The 20,756-nt window shown below is 39.6% G+C and overlaps 1 protein-coding gene across 1 annotated transcript; it reads right to left on the reverse strand.

The window, feature by feature from the left end:
• Positions 1 to 376: 376 nt before the first annotated feature.
• On the reverse strand, positions 377 to 19,321 carry LOC121949371 (exosomal polycystin-1-interacting protein-like). The gene is made up of 3 exons (XM_042495038.2): positions 19,185 to 19,321; positions 18,949 to 19,088; positions 377 to 8,044 (listed from the first exon to the last, which is right to left on the reverse strand). The coding sequence occupies exon 3, from the start codon at positions 7,979 to 7,981 to the stop codon at positions 7,217 to 7,219; it is 765 nt and encodes a 254-aa protein (XP_042350972.2). The 5' UTR covers positions 7,982 to 8,044; positions 18,949 to 19,088; positions 19,185 to 19,321; the 3' UTR covers positions 377 to 7,216.
• Between the last annotated feature and the right edge of the window lie 1,435 nt (positions 19,322 to 20,756).

Consider the following 20,756-nt stretch of genomic DNA (forward strand, 5'->3'; position numbering starts at 1 on the left):
ATTAATTTTATTGTATTGTATTGCTTTTATTCTTATATTTTCTAAAAGTTTATTCATATAGCACTTTAACTGCCTTGCAAGATTTGCCGTTTTATCACTTTTATTTACTTTATTCTTGTTGACCTTTTGTGTCTGCAATACACTAAATTCACAAAGATAATATACAGTTCTATTCTCTATGACTGTTTTTGCAAAAAACAAACAAACAAACAAACAAAAAAAGACAGAACAGCCAGTCACATTGCAGCCCTGTACACATTGTGGGATTCAACAAAACAAAAATGGAGAAAAGCTAAAATAATGAAAGGAGAATCTTACCTCCACTGTGATGTAAAGATGTTGAGCAGATGATTTTAACACATTACAGTCACAAAACCAGTTTTCAAAAACTCTTTTATTATCTCAGACTATACAGAAGGAGAAAGTTTGTGGACAAATAAAAATCCACATCGTCTTTTCATTAGAAACATATAAGCTCCAGAAATTTGCTTAAATAAGTCAAATTATATACAAATCAAACCTGCCGAGCTATTTCCAAATAAACAATCTGTTCTTTAAACAGTATGTGATTCACCCATGAGCATGGTAAAAGTTGTAAAAATGCAGATCTGCGTGTGTACAAATCATCTGAGGGCATATAGCCGTGGGTTTCACACGGTCATAACAACTCTGTGTTTTAGATTTGAAGAATTCTATTCCCTGATGCAGGACTTAAGGTGCTGTAATGAAGTTTAAGAGAGGAGAAAGGGAAGAAAAGGAAGTGGAGGCTCTAGCACAAGAGAGTGATGTCAAACCCAAAAAACCCAGTGATCTCATTTTCACCCATTTTGTGGTGGAATGTTCCAGACGTTTTAAGACTGTGTGATGTGAACTGATGGGAGCATTAGCACAAAGCCTCATGGCCTGTTCGAGACATCCTGTCTGAGAACCATTAAAAGGTGGCTGGTGGAGGTGTGTGGTCACCCCGTTCACCAGATGGGAGTGACGAAAGGCAGATTTCTGGCTGCACAAAATGCTCCATGAGAGCACCAATGTTATGGGTGGATGAACTCCCAGTCTGTTCCTGAGCTGAATACTGGGTGTGAATGTTGGTTTAACGGAAATCCAAAGGTGTGTAGACGGCTGTACCAACTCTCTTAAACATACAATTCCTCTGGTTGTATTGTCTAAACCAGATGGCACATGTAGCAGTTACACAGAAATGAAAATCAGCCGGTTGCATAATGAAATCTGTTTCCACTCAACAAAGAAAGAGCCACAGTTAAGACTTGATTCAGAAAAGGGGTATGGGTGGTTTTAAAAACTCGCAGACCCAGGCGTTACAGTCACCACGCTGTTTCCATATCCATGTGTTGAAGACACAATGAGAAAGTGCATTCAGTGCCAGGATGCAGCCCTGCCTGACAGTCACAGGTCGGAAATAACAAAAAAGTATATATCGAACTGAATGGAAATCTAGTTATACAGTAGGTCTTGATATTGTTGTGAAAAGATCAGCATGAACTGCATTTTCTGCAGTACCAGGAGTGTTTAATATATTATTTAATATATTTAAAGGAATATTTCGCCCTGATCCCGATACAAACTTTTCAAGATTACTGAATTTGTATGATCAACACGTTCTCATTCCAGGTCAGCACATGTTGCCTCTTTGCAGTGGACTTCCGAGTCTACAGATTACACCCTAGGTTCCATCTGCGTCTGCTACAGGATGACGCTACTGTGATGTCAACGCAAGCACATGGTGAGATTGCACTGCACGTGGTTAAGTTTAGACAACAAAAAAGCACATGGCAATCAATGCCAGGACATCAACAAACACACATGCTGGCATGGATGATTAAGATAAAGTGAAGAAGGCACATGGTAAAATGTAGAAAAAAACAATACATTCAAACAAGAAGTGAAAACCCGACTCCCAGTCCGGGGTTTGTTGGACTGTTTCCACCTGCCCTATAGGCCTCCTTGTGCTCCTCATATTATGTCTTTACCAGCAGCGTTTCAACCTGAGGGTGTCATAAAACCTCGAATGATTCTATCTGGCAGCGCTCTCACCTGACACAAAAGGTGCTTTTTGGTGTCACAATTGAAGGCAAAAAGCATTGTCAAAGCAGTCGTATTTTGGGAGTGTGGTTTGAGAACAGGCTGGTATGTTCGGTGTTCGAAATGTGACTATAGATGAAAATGTAGGCAGTCTGCTGACAAACACACTGCAATTACTACTTATAACCATAGGTACCTTCAATATTGTAACTTTAAATAATATTTATTTAGCAATGACAACAATTTGAGGGATTATTTTATGAGCCAACATCTTATGCCAAAAGCACAGACAAAGCGGCGGTATTCTACGAGTTTAGAATGAAAACGGTCTAGCTGTTTTGATGTTAGTGTGATTTTTTCGGGACCGTTTAAAAGCTGCTGCTGTTGCTGCATCTGTGTTAGCTTATGTGACCAAAGCAGACATTGAACTGACTGTTCGTGTAACTTACTGCACCAACAAACGTTTTCTCATCTGGTGGGCCGTCAGATAAGCATGGATGTCTGCTGAGAAGGTGTTCTTTCAGTGTGGCCCAGGACACAGCAGTGTACACACTGCTTAACTGATGTGGCTTCATATGCAGCCGAGACGACCTCTGAATGTGACCTGGGTGATCAGGTCTCCAGATTCATTGCAAGATTGACAAGACATTTAGTGCATTCACACGTGTGCTTAGAGCTGTCCACTTGAGATCCGATCACTCAGGACACAAGTGAGTACCAGGTGTAAACACAGCCTTAGTTTTACCAACAGAGTATTTACTGGTACATAATTAGTGCACAAGTGTACTAATCAATTTGCACTACAACACACACTGCATCAGTATGCTTTCCATTACAAATTTGCGCAAAATATTTTGAAATCTGGATAAAACAAGATTTCAAGATGACTGCGTTTCCACTGAGTGATTTTCTGCAACTTCTCCTCTGGCAATAACATTCCAAGAAGCATGGTGATGGATGATCAAAACATTAGAGGCTCTTTTTCTATTGCAGCCATCGCATTAGCCGTCATTATTTCCAATCCAAGGCCACGTAGGCTTGTTTTGCAAGCAATAATAGAAAGGCAAGCCCCTTATACATGGGAGTGGCCATGTTATGTGATACAATAACACCTCTGCATTATAAGGCAGCCAGTTCCTACTGACAAGCACATAGCCATAGCATCATGTGACCTAGAAAAGACAAAAAAGTGTTTCCATTGAAGTTTTGCCAAATAAGACTTTTTCGAATTACCTAAAATACCACCTCATGTGAGCAAGTTTTTACAGTAAATGGGAGTTTTATTGAAATTGATGTGTTTCCACTGGGTGAATTTTATATTTGGAATTTCAATTTGTGCAGTTTGAGGGTTAATGAAAAACCCGCCTTGTGATGGATCATATTTTATAATCTAAAAGAACAATGATCATGTGTGACAAATCCATTGTGATATTGGCAAAAGGGAGATAAATACAAGCACATGCACGCATACACACACAAAGACACACCCATGTGCTCACTCCTGCAAGCTTATGTGTACTACTCATACTCACACACACACACACACACACACACACACACAGACACACACAGAACAGTCATTGAATGATCTGCGGAACAGAAGTGTTGGCCCCAGATTGTGTTTTTTCGAGCAGCTTTAACAAAGTCTCTCACAGGATATGAGCTGGAACCAGACAGAAAGAGAGCATGAAACCACAGAGAGAGAGAGAGAGAGAGAGAGAGAGAGAGAGAGAGAGAGAGAGAGAGAGAGAGCGAGAGAGTTGTTTCATATTCATCTTTTTCAGATTGTTCTCTAACTCAGTCATTGCAGAGAATAGCCAGAAACAACAACACAAAGCAATTAAAAAATTCTGATGGACTTCTGACAAACAGCCGTGGAGTCACTGAATCATGTCCAGTGTGGTTCTGACCAAATTTCTCTTTTTCTTCCCACACAGAGCCCAAACTAAGGGGGTTAATATCTGCACGACTCATCCAACTCAACGCAAGTCAAAGTAATTGTTTTGGTCCAAACAGAATGAGTTTTGTTGGCTGGTGAGAGAGAATCCCAACCTTGGGACTCTTCATTGGGCGTCCATTTTAACCTGTTTCAAAACAACTTGTTTTATTAGGCCATCTGCACTCAATAAGAGCAGCTGGAAAAACGCAGCAGCAGATTGCAGCCTTCATAACAGAGAGCCTACTGCGCCTCTCCATCAGCTCATACCACAGCAGACTGACACAGTCCTTGTCCTCCACTTTGTCTTTCCTTATACATTCCTCTTTGTTGTTGCCATGGAAAATTGTCCTTATATTTTGACAACAGACAGTGTTTACTGTAATTTTCTTTTCAAAATATCCTCAATAAAGTTGCATACAACTCAAAGCTCATTCCCAGACACAATAGTATCATCCAGCTCTGGAACAGACTCTGACCCCACTCTGGATTGTTTGGATCGGTTCCAGCCAGTGTTCGCTGCAGTCAGCTGCCACAGTACATCTTGTTTTTTATGATGCTCTATTTATCCTTGAAGCAGCAACATGTTCTTTTGCTTTCCTTTCCCCACAGCACCTCATTCACAGAGACTGCACGGTACAGTATTTTAACACAAGACCTGCCACATGTTGCAATCCACCCAGAGAAATGCTGTTCAATATTATGCAACTCAGAAATCTAAAAAGCCCTTTAGATTTAACTAAATGTGGCCTTGTTTTAACCTAAGTAGGTAGACATCTTTTCAACCATATATCAAGGGCTGGATTAACCATCTAGGGGGTATATAAAGTGCTGGGGGCCCATATCTTTTCCGTTCAGGTGAGTCCAGAAAATAGTACTATCTGTGTCACACGGATTCCACCATGTTCTTAGTCACAGGGCATAAAATACCAATGCTTCACTTGTCACACCCCTCGGCATGTGATATTGAAGCCAAACGCACCTGAGATGGACCAGGCTTTCAACTAACTCCAATGTAAACAAATATGCCGCAATAACTGACGCTGACAGCAACAATATAGTATAAAGAACAAGAGAGTCTGCATAGAGTGGGAAGGAGGAGAGGTGGATGGGTCAAACAAAACTTGACTTTCACCGACTATCACCTGGGTAACTCAACATGTTCTCATCCCAAGATGTCACACATTGGCACTTTGTCAGTGGATTATTATTATTACTACTTATTGTTGTATTTCTGATTACTGCAATCAACACTGGGACATCAACAAAAGCACATGGTCCAGACAAGGCAAAAGAAGCATGTAGTTAGGTTTAGGATAAAAAAAAAAAAAAAAAGATGATTTGGCTATATGACATTCATACAGGAAGAGAAAACGGGGCTCCAAAGTGAAAGTCTGGGGTTTGTTGGACCCATCCACCACCCCTCCTGCCCAACCTACAGAGACCTTCCTACTGTTATATAATGTTATGGAACTTATGCACCTATGTCCCATTTAAAACCACAAACTAACATTGTTTTAATATTACATACTGCAATTTACAGTAATTTATTATGATGTTATTTAATTGGCATATTTATGTAATGTTACATAACAAATGTACTTATTTGACACAAAAACAAGATCTTTTTCTGGACCTAACTAAGTAGTTTTGTTGCCTAAACCTTACTGCGACCATTTCACAACATTAACTAACCCTGTCTTACAATACGTTTCAGCTGTGCATTACAAACTGTTCCTACATTTTTATTGCAGTATTTCCTTTTCTTTTCTTTTCTTTTTTGTCACCCGTCTACATGTGTAACTCAAGAAACAACTTCATCTGAGTGGCCAAAGTTTGGTCAAAGGCCTCCTTCCTTCTGTCCATGCTATCCTGATAGATCTGACAACACCTGGATGGGAGCAGATGATTAAGTGCTGACACCCACTTTGCAGCTGGGAGTGGGATCTGGAACATCTCATCCCTCTGTGTGAGCAGGTGTGTGGTTTCCTCAATATTGTTCTGGCAGACGGCGGATCAGCCCACCATCTGTCTGGACAGTTGTGGTTAAGGTTACACTCCTTCATCATGCAAACCCAGACTAGTCACCCCATCACAGGTTTGGGGGGACTGGTCTGGGTATGCAAAAGCCAGCCTGTGTATACTGTATATCACTTGCTGTCACATTTTCTAGATCAAATGTGACAGGTGGCAGATGGAAAGATGTTATGCAGAAACATTGATTTCAGGGCCAGATGTGGACACACACTAATGTGGTCTCCATAAACTCAATGTCAAGTGTAACCATAGCACTTGTGGCCTCCAGCTACCTGGTGTTCTAAGTGTACACAGCAGGTAGTGTTTATGAGCACAGTCTAGAGATTCTGGGAGTTGCTAAGTACTCTATATAGGATTTGTGTTAAAAGTATTAGCTGTGTTTGAGACATTAGAAAGCTTCATATGATAAAATATGGCAACAGCTTGAATCCTGAGCCAAGTGAAAAACTTGCCTTCACTGTTTCTGTATGTACTCCCTCTCTATGGAGTCATTCATCCCTACAAAGATATTTGACTTGCTGTCATCATCACAAGTCTGTTATTTAAGGCATCTAACAGAAAACCCATTGACTTCAGGACGAAGGAACCAGAGGGGCTGAAATGCCCAGTCATTTCCAGGTTTTAGGACTCATATGGCCATTACAATGTTATTACATAAAATGTTTGTCTATAAATGTGCACCAATAAAATTAGAACAGGCAAAGCATTGCCTCTAACTGGAACAGATGAGTTGTGATGGAAGGATCAGAGTTGGTACAGCTTCCTGGTTAGAAAATTAACAACCACTAACCATTAACAACCACTTATGTCACAGAATTATACTCAAAATATGCTGTTAGATTTGAAATTGTAGCAGGTGTAAATATTGCCAAACCTTGTGTCTGCCTATGTTACAAGTTTAGAAATTATACAGTTCCTTTCAGGGGTGGAAAAATAGCAGCGAGGTGTAGCACACATATACATGTTCTGAAATCAATAGTCTCCTTTAAGAAGGTGCATCAAGTGAGAAAGATGTTAGCCTCCCCTGAGACACTGTGCAAAGCCACCATTGTGCCAGACTGACAGTCTAGCAGCCAGTCATACAAGAGTTATTATATTCCACAACTTTTCCTGTACAAAGGGAGACTAAAAAAACCTCCAGCTCTGTCGCATATTATTCCATTGATCAGTTGTACTGCAAACTGGACCATGCAGTCGTGGTTAATAGACAAACGTCATGAGCAGGTTGTGTGGAGGCTCTGTAGCCTTCTTGCTGGGGTCTATAGGGTCATCAGGAACAACAGAAGAGGGCAGAGCAAAGTGCAAGGGCAGCTGGGGAAACTGCTGGGAGAGGGTGTGAGCAGGTGGTCCCACCACACTGTATGCCTTCAGGGCAGAGAGTCCATTGAGAACAGCTACATCCAGCAATGTCACGTGGAAGGAAGAGGAGAAGTCAAAGGAGAGGGCCTCTAGCTCAGCTACAACCCCTGCTGCTGGGGAGACTGTAATTTCCTGGTTGGGGTAGGGGGCTTCTGGTGCTGCACTGTGAATGCTGAGGGTCTGTAGACCTAGCAGAGCCAGGTGCTGACTGTTTATTGGTTTTATTCCACAAAAAGACAAGCGCAAATGGCTAACCATGCTCCTGTTCAGCAGCTCCTCCAGGACCCACAGCTCCTTCACCCAGACGGTGAGCTGCCCCAGCTCTCTGAGCCCAGCAGGGGGCAGAGCCGAGCGCAAAACGCTGTGGCATCTGCACAGCGCATTGGCCAGAGCCTCGTCGCAGTCCCGCACAGGCGTCGAGCAGCTGCAGTTTCGCAGGTTGTAGCCCAGGGCACCACTGTCAAACAACAGCGTGGTGTTGACCAGCAGAGATGGTTCAGACGGAGGGGTGGAGCTAGTTGTCTGGGTGACAGGGGTCAGGAAGAACAGTAACCACAGTGACCATGGCAACAGGACAGACGAGACGGTGTTTGGAGACATCTCCATGGAGATCAAACAGACTACATCTTCACCAAGTGGAGAGACAGGGTTGTAGAGAGACGGACGGAGCTGTAAGCAGACAGAATACAGTTAGCAGACATATACAGGTCATAAAGACAGAGAGCGAGAGCAAAGCTCAGCAGCATCACACACTTAATCACCCATCTATGACTCATTCCAGAGCTTTACTTCATTACAAGCACATGACACACAAAGAAGGTCTTACTCTCGCTCTGTGCCCTATAGTAACCTGCTGCTGCTTTGCGTCTGTTTTTTAACATGTGGAGGCCAGCTTAAGACCAGCAGCCAACTGAATTCAGCTCTTTATTTCCACTCCAACCCTCTCTCTCTCTCTCTCTCTCTCTCTCACACACACACACACACACACACATACACACTAACAAAACACACACATAATTGAGCCACTTTTTTCTTGCTCTCCAGTTTTACTGGGGAGAGGTCCTTCCAGGCCCCAGGCTACTGCAGGGGTTGTATGGCTGCTTATAAAAGTTCCTGCACCACGCTGCGCTGTAGTGAAATAGGCAGTGGTCAGCCACATTAAATGTTCAGGGGTAATGAAACACTGGCCTCTTTATTTCTCCTCTCAGGACCGGTGGAAAAATGGACTGAATGAGTAGTCTCCAGAGTCAACTTTTCCCCACTCTTCATCCATGTGATGCATTTGGCACCATTTTGATATCATGTGTATTTTTGCACTGCCTTTCACTTTACTGATAAACCCAACTGTAATAGAGTGCTGCGTGAATGATTCCTAAAACCCAGACATTACTTAATATTTCAGAACTCACAATTCCCTCATCTTCAAGTCAGTGTGTTCTTTGAATGGGTTCTTGGTTAGAAACCCTCATTTTACACAGTGTTTCCTTCACCGTGTAATTAAATGGTAAAAAGTCTTTGCGGGATACAAATTTGCAAGTCCTAGGATAGCAAAAGAATGACCTGCCCTTCAACACGTCGAAGGGATGGTTAATATCTAATTCAACATAAAATGTTTAAGTTACAGAGCAATGGCGCACTGTCACCTAAACAACCACCACGTCCTGCACTGAAGTTGTTGTCGTTGTTGGAGAAGCATAAGAACAATGTTAGCGTTTATACCACAAAACGTGTAGTCAAATGCATCCTTCAACACCTTGGCAAGTGGTTTCAGTGATCGGATCAGCAATGGATCTTGGTGGCAGTTTTTTCCTATATTTAGTGATAACCAGTTGTGTTTAGATCACCAGAAATGCATGATGATACCAAATCTAAACAAGGTGAAAGATGGACTAATAACTAATTAAGGCAACTTAAATGAGTCTTAGACAGTAAGTCCAGTGTTACCCAAAGTCTAACAGAATCAGGTCACAGTGGACTGCAACAATAAAAACAGCTGAATAAATGGATCTTGAGTAGATAAGTATAGTGAGATTTTGGAATGATTTCTGAATTTAAGTGTTTTTTGTTGTTTTGACATCTGTACAAGGTAGATGTTTTATGTCTTTTTATTAGGTGTAAAAATGGGATATTAGTAGCATGTCATTCCTTTTCCTGCCCGCCTAGCCTAGACTCTAAAGTGGTATCCAGATAAATTTAGTCCTGCGTGCATATTATGTACACTTTTCCTATCAAGTAAAATCATCCTATCAATTAGTGTACCCTAAATATACTCAATGGCTCAGTGTATCCATTTATATCCTGAGTGTGATTTGGCTCATCGACCGTTTTCTCAATAAACCTTTTCCTCCCTTGTGTAAAACTGGACTAAGGACAATTGGCATATATTTGCTAAAATAACTGACGGGTTATTAGGGCTCACACACAACTGATTCTCTTGGAGGTGCCTCTACACTTTGTTTTTCCAGGAAGCACTTCCCCTTTCTCTGCAGCCTGTTTACTAGTCACACGGGACATTATTTATAGAAATGTTCCCTGACTTTACTCCAGTTTTCATTCTAAGGTCTTTTCCAAGAATGTGATATAAAAAAGCACATGAACACTGAGTGTGTGTGTAGAAAAACCACCATGAAGAATGAAAAACTACAGTTAATCTCCAGAAAATCAACCCAAATCCCAGTAAGAAATGCTTCATAGATTGCAGTGTACTGTAAATAGTTCCACGTATAACATACATTTATCCAAACAGGAGGTGACATATTCTTACTGATTAGTTGTAAGTGATCAACTATCATTCCAAAGGGCTGCGTTCTTCACTCTGGTCCTTTTGTTGTTTTGTGCACTGTTCACTGAGAGTTGATGAGAGTCAGAGGACAATGAAGCAAGATTCTGTAACATTTGCTAAACAGCACCTACTGTAGCAACATGTTGCAGTTACAGAAATGATGAATGCTTTGGAGCCCTTTCCTAAATTATTAGCCTTCTGAACACACACACAAACACACACTCTGTTACAAGGTTCAGAGTGATACCCTATGATACCCTTCAGAGTGCCACATGGGATTTCCTATTGCCTTTTTCCTAATACTTCCTAGACCATCTTTTGCCATATGCTGTTTATGAGAGTCAGAGGACAATGTACTCCACTTCAGGATACTGTCATTGTTAATATTTTTATTTATTTGATTGCTGATATTGATTTTTAATTATTTATTGAGGATTTTTTGTTCTTTTTCTTTTATAATATCATAACTATTACTTAACCATGTTTTTACAGTTATATTTTATCTCTATGTTGTTTTTCTTTACATAAAATGTCCTTTTTTATGTTACATGCATGTGTGGGGTGGGGCTTGGGGTCTGGCAGATTAACAGTTCTTTTAACAGTCGCTTTTCATGGCAGTTTACCCACAACAAAACACCCGTGTTTGGTACCAAAAAAGTCACTTGGAATGCAATGACTTGCCAAATAACAACAACTTTTGTTGGTTGTGAGCAGTGGTCTGCAGCTCTGCAGGCATCTCGCCTCGGTGTGGCATCATCCACCATCCCCTCCACATCCTGATGATTAGTTTGGCCTATGTCCAGTCACTAATATGGAGGGGTGGGCTTCATGACCTATACTGCAGTCAGACACCAGGGGGCGATCCAGATTGAAAAGTTACACTTTGGGGGAGCTGTCTTGTTGTCCACCTTTATATACAATCTATGGTAGAAACTGACCAAGCCCTCTGTCTCATTCACCCACTGCCTGTGCCCATTTGGTTAAAAAATACTTCTTCTGCCTGTGAAGTCAATAAGTGGAAACATGGACAGCGCCACTTTGCCATTGCAACCCACATTATGGTCGAAGTTTGAATTTCAGCTTCAATGACAGAAATAGACCACTATTTTTTCATTATTTCACAGTGATTAAAATCAATCTTAAATTGCACATGGGCACATTAAAAATTGCCTCAAGTGGAGACTGACAAAGCCCTTTGTCTCATTCACTGACTGCCTGTGTTTGTTTTGTGACGTCTTGTTGCTCTTGGGCATGTGGGCCACATCGGGGCCATGACCAATTAACAATGGAGTCTGATATTGGCCACATTTGAAATGACAATGTGAACAGCAACATTAAAAAATTGGATTTAGAAAAAAATCAGAATTCAGCACTAAGGCTTACAGTGTGAGAATGCAGAATCGTACAATGCCAACATGTTCTTCTGGTAACAAAGCTGTTAGCAAACAATGTAAAAGGCACACCAAATGACCAGGGATATGATCAGAAATGGTTAAAAATATTTCTTTTGTTTTTGTTTTTAAATTTAATCTCATCTACAATGCATTTTTATATACCAATTTATTTAATTGTTTCTATTTTGGCTTGTCAGAGCTTCTATAGTATACACAACCTGATGATAGAGACTGTAACAATTTGATTTTAATCTTAAAGGGGGGAAACAAAAGCAGGAATAATGGATGATACTGGGTTAAACTATGATTTGGCATAAAGGCCCATTTCTGGTATCATGACTGTGCTGCTATAAATACACTTGACATCACTGTGGTTGGTTTACAGTAGCAGCTGCCCTGCATACACACAGCCTGTCCTCTCCGTCCTCCACCATCTTACCTCACTGCTAATATTAGTCATCGTTTTTCCAGCTGTTCCCAGCGTCTGGCTCTCCCACACATTACAACCGTCCATTTCTCTCTCTTTCCATCTGTCTGTCCTTTCGCTCTCTGTACCACTCCCTCATTTTCTCCTACTCTCTCTCTCCTCTTTTTCTCTCCTTTGCTCCATCTCCATCTCTGTAATCCCTGCAACAGGCTCCAGCTGCAGGACCGGATGCTGGGAGGGAGAGCTGAAGACCAAAATCCACCACTGAAAACAAATTCCACAATACTGAAATGTTTGTTTAAAATTATTAATAATTAATACATATTTATTTTCATTTCATCTGTTATCAAGCATTTATGTCAACTGTACCATGTAAAGTAGCTTGAATCAGTGACTGTTTTTATGTGTTTGATTCTGATTGTGATCCTGAGTGTAAGTGAAAATGACAGTGTGTGTGCATGCTGCAGACAGAATAAGAGTCAAACAGAGTGAAAGTGTTCCTGCAATTTGTGTGTGTGTGTGTGTGTGTGTTTGTGTGTGTGAGAGAAAGGGAGCGAGGTGGCCGGTGCTCTTCATGGCTCCAGCTTGTTAAAGGAGAGGCTCAACGCATTCCTCTGACATCATGCTCCGCAGGCACCCACCCTAATCCTCCCTTCCTCTCTCTCTCTCTCTCTCTTTACACCTCTCTCCTACAGTCCCTCTCTTCCTCCATGTCACCCATCTCTTTTGGCTGTCTCACGCTCCTCTCCCTCTCTCCCAACAGCTGCAGCTCCACACACAACTGCAGACACCAAGTGATGAAGTTTCACTTTAAAAATGGCAAATATGGATTGAAATGTTTCCTCTTTTTTCTGCATCTTCTGCCCTAAAATGTCTATTACATTTTACTGTAAGGAATACTGCAGCTGACACATTTCAGGGTCAAATTTACTTTAAATATAAACCAGTTTAATAGAGCACAGCATGCTTATAAAAATGTTCTAGCATTAGGGAATTTTTTTAGTGTTTCGTCACGTTGAGCAGGCTTTGCATTAATTCTTAAATAGAAATTGGGAATATAAAATACTTCTAATGGAAGCACGTCAGTTCTGAAAAATTATCACAAAAAAGTTTTTACGCTCACATGATGTGGTATTTCAGGCATTTGAAAAGGCCATATTTTGGCAAAACTACAATGTAAACAGTACATTTTCTCGGTCACATGATGTTATGGCTATGTGCTTGTCAGTAGGAACTGGCTCTATCATGATGCAGCAGGAGCCACATCACATTACTCTTCCAAAGTTGAGCGGATCATCTGGAAGTTTTGAATCCACAATTCCTCTGTGAAATCGTGGACTATTACCCCTGAAAATTATATTCCTCGGGTTGAAATTAGGGCTGCACCTAACAATTATTTTTTTATCAATTAATCTATCGATTATTTTTTCGATTAATCTAGTGACTTTTTTTATTGATTGACTATTATTTTTTTATTACTTGATTAATATCACAACAAATTTACCGAAAATATTTTACATTTTAAAACTTGTCATACATTGCAGGGCATTATTCCCCAACAAAAAATATCCCAGTCTTCACAGGTAATCTGTGTTTTACAGTCTGATATAAAGTCTCTCCAAAATAAAATTAATGCAAGAGCTTGTTCCACTCAAGTAAAAGGAATGTAATGCAATCTACATTTAGCAATCCAACAGCAAAATACATAAAACAATGTAAAATTCAAGTCACTTAACAAAACAGTTACTTTGTTACAGTAACAAACCTCAAATCTAGCAGTCCAACAAAACATCTTACAATAAAGATAGTGCAATTTGAATAATACAATAACTTTTCTCTAACAGAAATAATTATAACTAGTCCATTCTTTCTGCATCAAAATAGATCAGCCTTGACTGGGCCTTAAGGCATATCACTGCCTGCTGATATGAGTGCTGTATTTTCATATTTATAAGTACATATTCCACTCATTTATGAAGTTGCGCAAGCTCCTGCACAGTTGACAACCCGTCCTGTAAATGTTTCATAATAAAATGCATTGTATCAGCAACTGATGGCATTCTGTCCACAGGGACACAGTCAGATAGCTTTTGTTTTGAAAGGGACGCAAGGAAGTTGAAGTAAAACAAATATCTTTGTATTTCCTCATCTCTGTGACAGAGAGAGACTTTAAACTGCAGTATGAAGTGGTATAGAGTCAACAAACGCAAGCATCACACGAAAAAAAAGGTGAACCACCGTTTCTCTAGATGTGCTGCAGCTGACACGCAGCTCAGACGCGCCTGACAGGCGGGCAGTGTGCACGCTCTCACTTTATAACATGAGCGCCGAAACAAAAACAACACGCCCGGCGCTCACGCTCTCATGACATGCACTGACTGAAACGGTGCGACACGTCGAATCGACGTATTCACGTAATCGATTACGTTGAGTACATCAACGTGTTGCCCCAGCCCTGGTTGAAATAAATATGTTTGTTATGAAATGTAATATGACCTAACCTAAATATTTCAGGTGAGATAAGTCAGTGCAGAACAACTGTGCATAAATTGCATAAAATCGTGTTAAAAAACAATGACTTGTGGTTTCACACAAGACACAAACTGTGTCCGTTCAGTTTGACCCATGCAGCTGCCCTCCCTCCTGGAGTGAGCTCCAGATTGAAAAGTGCTTCAGCAGCATGAGTCGATCCCTGATTCCTTGTCACATGGTACGCCACTTTTGTTTCAGCGGCATAAAGTGTTCGCTTGGTAAGACCATCCTGATAATGTGAGCTCAACATTCTGTTTCTCGTATCTAAATCAGACTCTGACAATGACAACATTTACATGCATAAAATATTCTGTTTTTGTGCCCTTATTTTGAAAAATATAATAGTCCTACCAAACTGTTTACATGCAGCACTGCATAAATCGAGTAATGCTCTAACATGCTGTTTATAATGTTAAATGCAAGATAAATTGGGAACCACTATAGCTGCTTTTGCCATTTTGCTTCTTTGCCTCAAAACAGGATTTTAAAAAACCTGTTTACAACCAAATCTTTTGTAATGTTTAACAATAGGCGTGTTTCTCCTTTAAGCAGAAATCTGTGTTTCTCTTTTGGGCATGTCTACAAGCCCAGCCTTGCAGACTGTTGGCAAGTTGGTTTATGCATAACGTACCCATGACAACACACAGAGTTGACCGCAAACAGGCAAGAGAGTTGCAACTGCAGTAAAAATCAAATTGAGTAGCATATTCTGAATGCACTCTATACATGTCCAAAGAATGCTATTAACCCTTTAAAACCTGGAGGGACATCACTTTTCTTGAAACAAGAAAGTATCAAAAGTATGTAAACCTTTGAATCCTGAGCAAACTAATGTGATTTCCTTTAAAAACATGGGACACAAAAGCATTCTGCAAGTTGGTGAGAAGTGTTCTACAAACTGCAAGAAATTAGGAGACTTAAAAAATGATTTGTAATAAGCTAGGGAAAAGTTCTAGGGGAAAAGAAAAAAAAACTAGAAAAAAAAACATTTAAAATAATACATAACATATCTTGTTTCAAAATTATTGTAATTCTTAAGCACTTCTTTGAGGTCATTTCTGTGTTGTTTTTTTCTCTTTACTTTCTTACAATAATAATAATAAGATATTTTTTTTTCTATTTCTTTAAAAAGCAAAACAACAACAAATTTCTTCTTTCTTAGCTCATTGCCTTCTTTCTTTTAATCAAGCCAATTTGCTCAGGTTTCAGGGGGTTAAAAACTGAATAATATCAGCATATCACACATTTTCAGTGGAAAAGGCCTGATTCAGAATATGAACAAAATCTGTTTACATGACCCAGTGGATAAATGTATTAAGACAATGTTAGTGTTACTGCCCCCGCCCCCTCCCATGAAATCTGGCCACCAGGGTTGGATACGGTCCTGATGCTATGCTACAGCTGGACAGCAGGGCTGTTATGTAGATTGAAGCATGTAATGTGGAACAATTAATGTCAGTTCTGCCCAGAACCTTTGAGCATTACACCGCTAGCACCATATGCTGAAGCTAGCACAAGCTGACTGCTGTGCAGCTCAGTCACTTAGTCACAGTGTGGTGAGTGGCTGAGTGCTCTCTCTCTCATGTTGTGTGACAAACCAGGCAAAGACATTCTCTCTTTGGCTCCTACCAGAGAGAGAGAATCAAATGAGATCCTTGGGGTCATAAGCTCCATAACTTGACCTACTAAAAATGAAAAAGTCTTTCTTTGCATTTAAAAAAAATCCATGTTCATATAATAGCATTGTGAAAATGATCCTCATGTACATGGATCCACAAAAACAGCCAAAAACACTGTAGTACGCTGCCAAGCCAGTAGCTGTTGGTGTAACTTTGTAATAACACACCATAGAAGAACAACACATGCATGCATGAAGTGCGGCCGTGCTAATTTCCTTCCCTGGGAAACAGTTAGCCTGGCTCATTCCAAAGTTGAAAATACTGTACACTGTTTATATTGTATCTCATGTGTTTTATAACCTCATAAGTAATAACCTGATGCTGTAAGTCTAACACTGAACATGTAGGAAATGTGATGAAACATGTGCAAAAGACGACCACATACCAATGCTAAATAATAATGCAGCCAGTGTGTACTTCAGTGTGCGGCCACGTCTATAACCTTGTCTCAGCTGTCCCTAAACTTATATACAAATGTTGCAGCTGCTGAAGAATTTTTCCCTGCATTAAGACTGCAGGCGGGTTATTTTTATTGACTGTTGTACGGTAGAATCAAGTTAGCAGGCTATAAAACAAAACTCCAGAGTCTCATAAGCTACTAATCTCCAGACCACTCTTGTCAGTTCGGTTGGAAAGAACGAGAGCAAAACTTGATTTTCCCAAACTCTTTCTCTGGGGTACGAGACACAGTGTAGCAGCAGTATTTCACTAAAAAGCAACTCTGACAGCCTGCATGTGTCTCTCTGGGTTAGAACACAGCACAAACAAGTCTCACTGTCTCACTTCATTTTAGATCACATTAGATTTGATTTGATATGAGTATAAAACATTTGTTGATAGCATGTTTGACCATACAGGTCCATATCAATTTACTAGATGGATCATGCTTTTGGCCATATATAATGGTCAAATGGACAGCAGCGTATTGCTCCCACCATCACAAACGACATGGAGTTGCGGTAGCGTTATTTAACCCTTTGAAACCTGAGCCAACTGTGTTGATTTCTTTGAGAAACATGGGAAGGAGACAATGTGCAACAAAACAACAAATGACCCCAAAATCTTCAAGAAACTAAGAAAAAGTACAAGAAAATGACCTGAAAAGTAGTAAAAAAAAAAAAAAAAAAAGAAAGAAAATTAAAGTTAAAACAAAAACAGAAATGGCCTGAAAAAGGGGGCTTTAAAATGTATTTTGATATTGTAACATCATTTTAAATATGTATTTACAATTTTTTTTTTCGTTGAGCACCAGTTCCAGTGGAAATCTAATATGAGATAAAAATAAACAGTATTGATAGAAATAAATAATTGAATTTATTATTATAAATAATTGAAACCTGAGCAAATTGGCTTGATCTTTCAAAAACATGGGAAGAAGGCAATGAGTCATAAATTAGCAAATTACCTGCAAAACAAAACATAACGAAAAAAGAAAGAAAAAATCATTTAAAAACAGACAAGGAGATGAAAAATTATAATAATTCTGTAACATAATTTTAAATATTTAATTATAATAATAATTAGCATAGTTTTTCCCTTGCCTTTTTCTTTGCTTTACCCCACAACGCATCTTCCCCTAGCTTTTTTAAAAATAATTTTCTAAATCTACTAATTTCTTGCAATTTATGGAATATTTATTACCAAGTTGCACAATACCTTTTTTTCTCTTTTTCTTGCTTGTTTTTGGTAGAAATCACAAAAAAATAATGCTCAGAATTTAAGGATTTAGATACTTCTGAAAGCAGCACAAGGAAAGTGATGTCACTCCAGGTTTTAAAGGGTTAAATTGTGCAAAATGTGTTTTTTTGTGATTCAGGTGACTTGACCCTTAAAGAAATACATGAATAAAAAAGAATCATCAGGAAAACAGGCAGTGGACTAATGATTAAAAAGTCACACTAAGAAATGCATTTGCAAAACATTATTTCTTGGTAAGATTGTCTCCCTAACTCCACATTTAGCAACTTTTCAAGTTTTCATTTTCTTTTCAGATGAACCATAAAGGAAGCAGATACACAAGTCAACCAGCCAGTTGACTTAGGGTAATTGTAGAATGAACTAACATGACATAGCGGATTTTAAAAATATAATAATAATAATAATAATAATAATGTAGACAATATAATATGCTTAAAAAATGCATCAGTTTATGAAGAAGAAACATTTTTTTTATATCTTACCTTGTAAAAGTGCTTTCAGACAATAAACAAATGATTTTAAAAAAGAACTACACTACTAAAACTAAAGAAACTAACTAAATTAATTAAAGTATAAATAAATCTAGTAACAAAATACGCTCAAAAATGTATGGCAAAAAAAGAATAGTCAACGTAATATATTAAAATGGAATTGAATAGTGGTACTAAAATGCATCAGATAAAAACAGAGTTTGCAGAGTTTTGAGTAACAGCCATTTCACCGCAAAAAATATCCACCGTGCAGTTAAAATGCACTGTTCACTTTCCTATCAGCAATAGAAGCAGAGTGTGAGGTTTGGACTGACAGACATCACATCTCAGCTGTCTGTAGGTCTTTCTGTGGCCATATGTTTCTAATCAGATATATAACCTGAAGCATTTCCCACACCAAATGTAAAGCTGCTATTTCAGGTCAGTTTGGGGCCAACAATTAGTAGACTGAACATCAAACATGTTCACTTACAGCATGTGTGAGAAATCAGGAACACACGCGTTGTGTGTGCAGCAGTGAAGGAGCGATGAAAGCAGCAGCACGTGTGAGTGCGAGTGGAGCGTACTTACGTGGACAGCTTAGTGCTGGTTAAGGTGGCATACTGCTGGCATGCGGCTCCAGGCTCATCTATCCGGACTCCTCGTGCGCTGAGAGCGGCAGCAGCTTCCACATCTGTCTGCAGGCTGACTGCAAAACCTCATGTGTGTTTCTGACCACAGCACAGAGAGGGAGAGAGAGAGTCAGGATGGAGGAGGAGAGAGAAGGAAGGAGGGAGGGAGGAGAGAAAACCACACAGAGGTCTTACTTTCTGAACACAGGATAGATGCATGTAGCTCCAGCTGCGACAGCATGACAGAGTCACACACTCCATTTTCTCTGCTTTCTCCTCATCTTTCTCCCCATTCCCACTCTCCTCCTTTTTGGGGACGTGCCTCTCATTTTACAAGGCAGCAACTTTCCCTTCAGAGAACGGCTGTGTGCGCTGCCATCTTGTGGCCCAAAATATCAGTAAATCTATATATATTGTATGATTATTTTTGATAACAATAATAATAAAAACACATTTTTAAGTTATTATGTTTTTTTATTTATTTTTATTGTTTTTATTCAGTACTTTATGATTAAAATACATGTAACTGTCATTCTGTGTCTTAAAAATGTTGGCTCCCTCTGCTGAAATGCACTGTATGTGTTTTTATGTGTTGATTTATTATTATAGTATGTCCTTTATTTAACCAGGTAAAAGACTCATTGAGATTTAAAATCTCTTTTCCAAGAGTGACCTGGCTAAGAGGGCAGCTTAAAACAAGGTTACAACAATAAATACAGACAGACAAATACAACTATCAAACAAATAAACTTTTATCACACAAGACAAAGAGTGAGCACAATCTCCAGTTAAAATGCGAAAAGTGCAATCATCAAATTTCATTGGAGTAGCAGTCACACTGACCAATAGTGCAATTTTCTTGACCTTTTAAAAGTGACTTCAGTTCAGTTCAGACAGTTTGAAGTCCTTTTGTAAGTTATTCCAAGTGGAGGGGACGACAAATTTAAAAGCTTTTTTGCCAAGTTCTGTGTGAACCTTGGGGACCAACATCAAAATAGTACTGTGAGAGCGCAGGCCATATTGATTCTGTTTTTTTTACACATATAAGTACATAAATAAGAGGGAACCAGCCCAAGAAGACTCTTATATCTAAAAACTGACCAGTGTGAGAGCGTGCGGACAGACAGAGAAGGCCAATTAGCAGCAGCGTATGTACAGTGGTGTACGCAGCACCCACAGCCAGTAATGAGCCTTGTGATACTGCCAAACGTACACACTGGAAAAGAGCGTCCAAAGTTATGAATGGAGTGCTGTCCTGATTTTGACTGCCAAAATATTGCTACTAATGATTTCTGTTATTATGACAGTAACATAAAGCGGATCCTAGCGTCTGTGTCTTTGCTGGGTGCTGTGTGTGTATTTGAGGACTGAATAACAGTCGTAAACATGACAAAGACTTTGGCCCGATAAGGTCATTTACTTAATCTATCTTTCATCCAACCACAAAGTTTGTTAAAGGAGAGAAGCAAACAGTAGGCGGGTGGCCATTAACCCTCAACTGCATTAATTGGAAATATAAAATACAACTAATGGAAACATGTCAATTTTGCAAAAAAACAAACCCCAAAAACTCAACAAGATTGGTATTATAAACATAACATATTTTGCAAAACTACAATGGAAACACTTATTTGTCTTTTCTCGGTCACATGGTGTTATGGTTATGTGCTTGTCAGTAGGAACTGGCTCCCTCATGATGCAGCAGGAGCTACAAGAGGTGTTATTGCATTGCAAAACTCTCCCAGAAATCTCTTATATGTGGATGCT

Source organism: Plectropomus leopardus, chromosome 10, assembly GCF_026936395.1.
Source record: "Plectropomus leopardus strain MGB_pleo_1.0 chromosome 10, ASM2693639v1, whole genome shotgun sequence".
Lineage (NCBI taxonomy): Eukaryota > Metazoa > Chordata > Actinopteri > Perciformes > Serranidae > Plectropomus > Plectropomus leopardus.

What these genes read in the sequence shown, in the direction of transcription:
- LOC121949371 (XM_042495038.2), bottom strand. Translation starts at nt 7,981, where the DNA reads ATGGAGATGTCTCCAAACACCGTCTCGTCTGTCCTGTTGCCATGGTCA.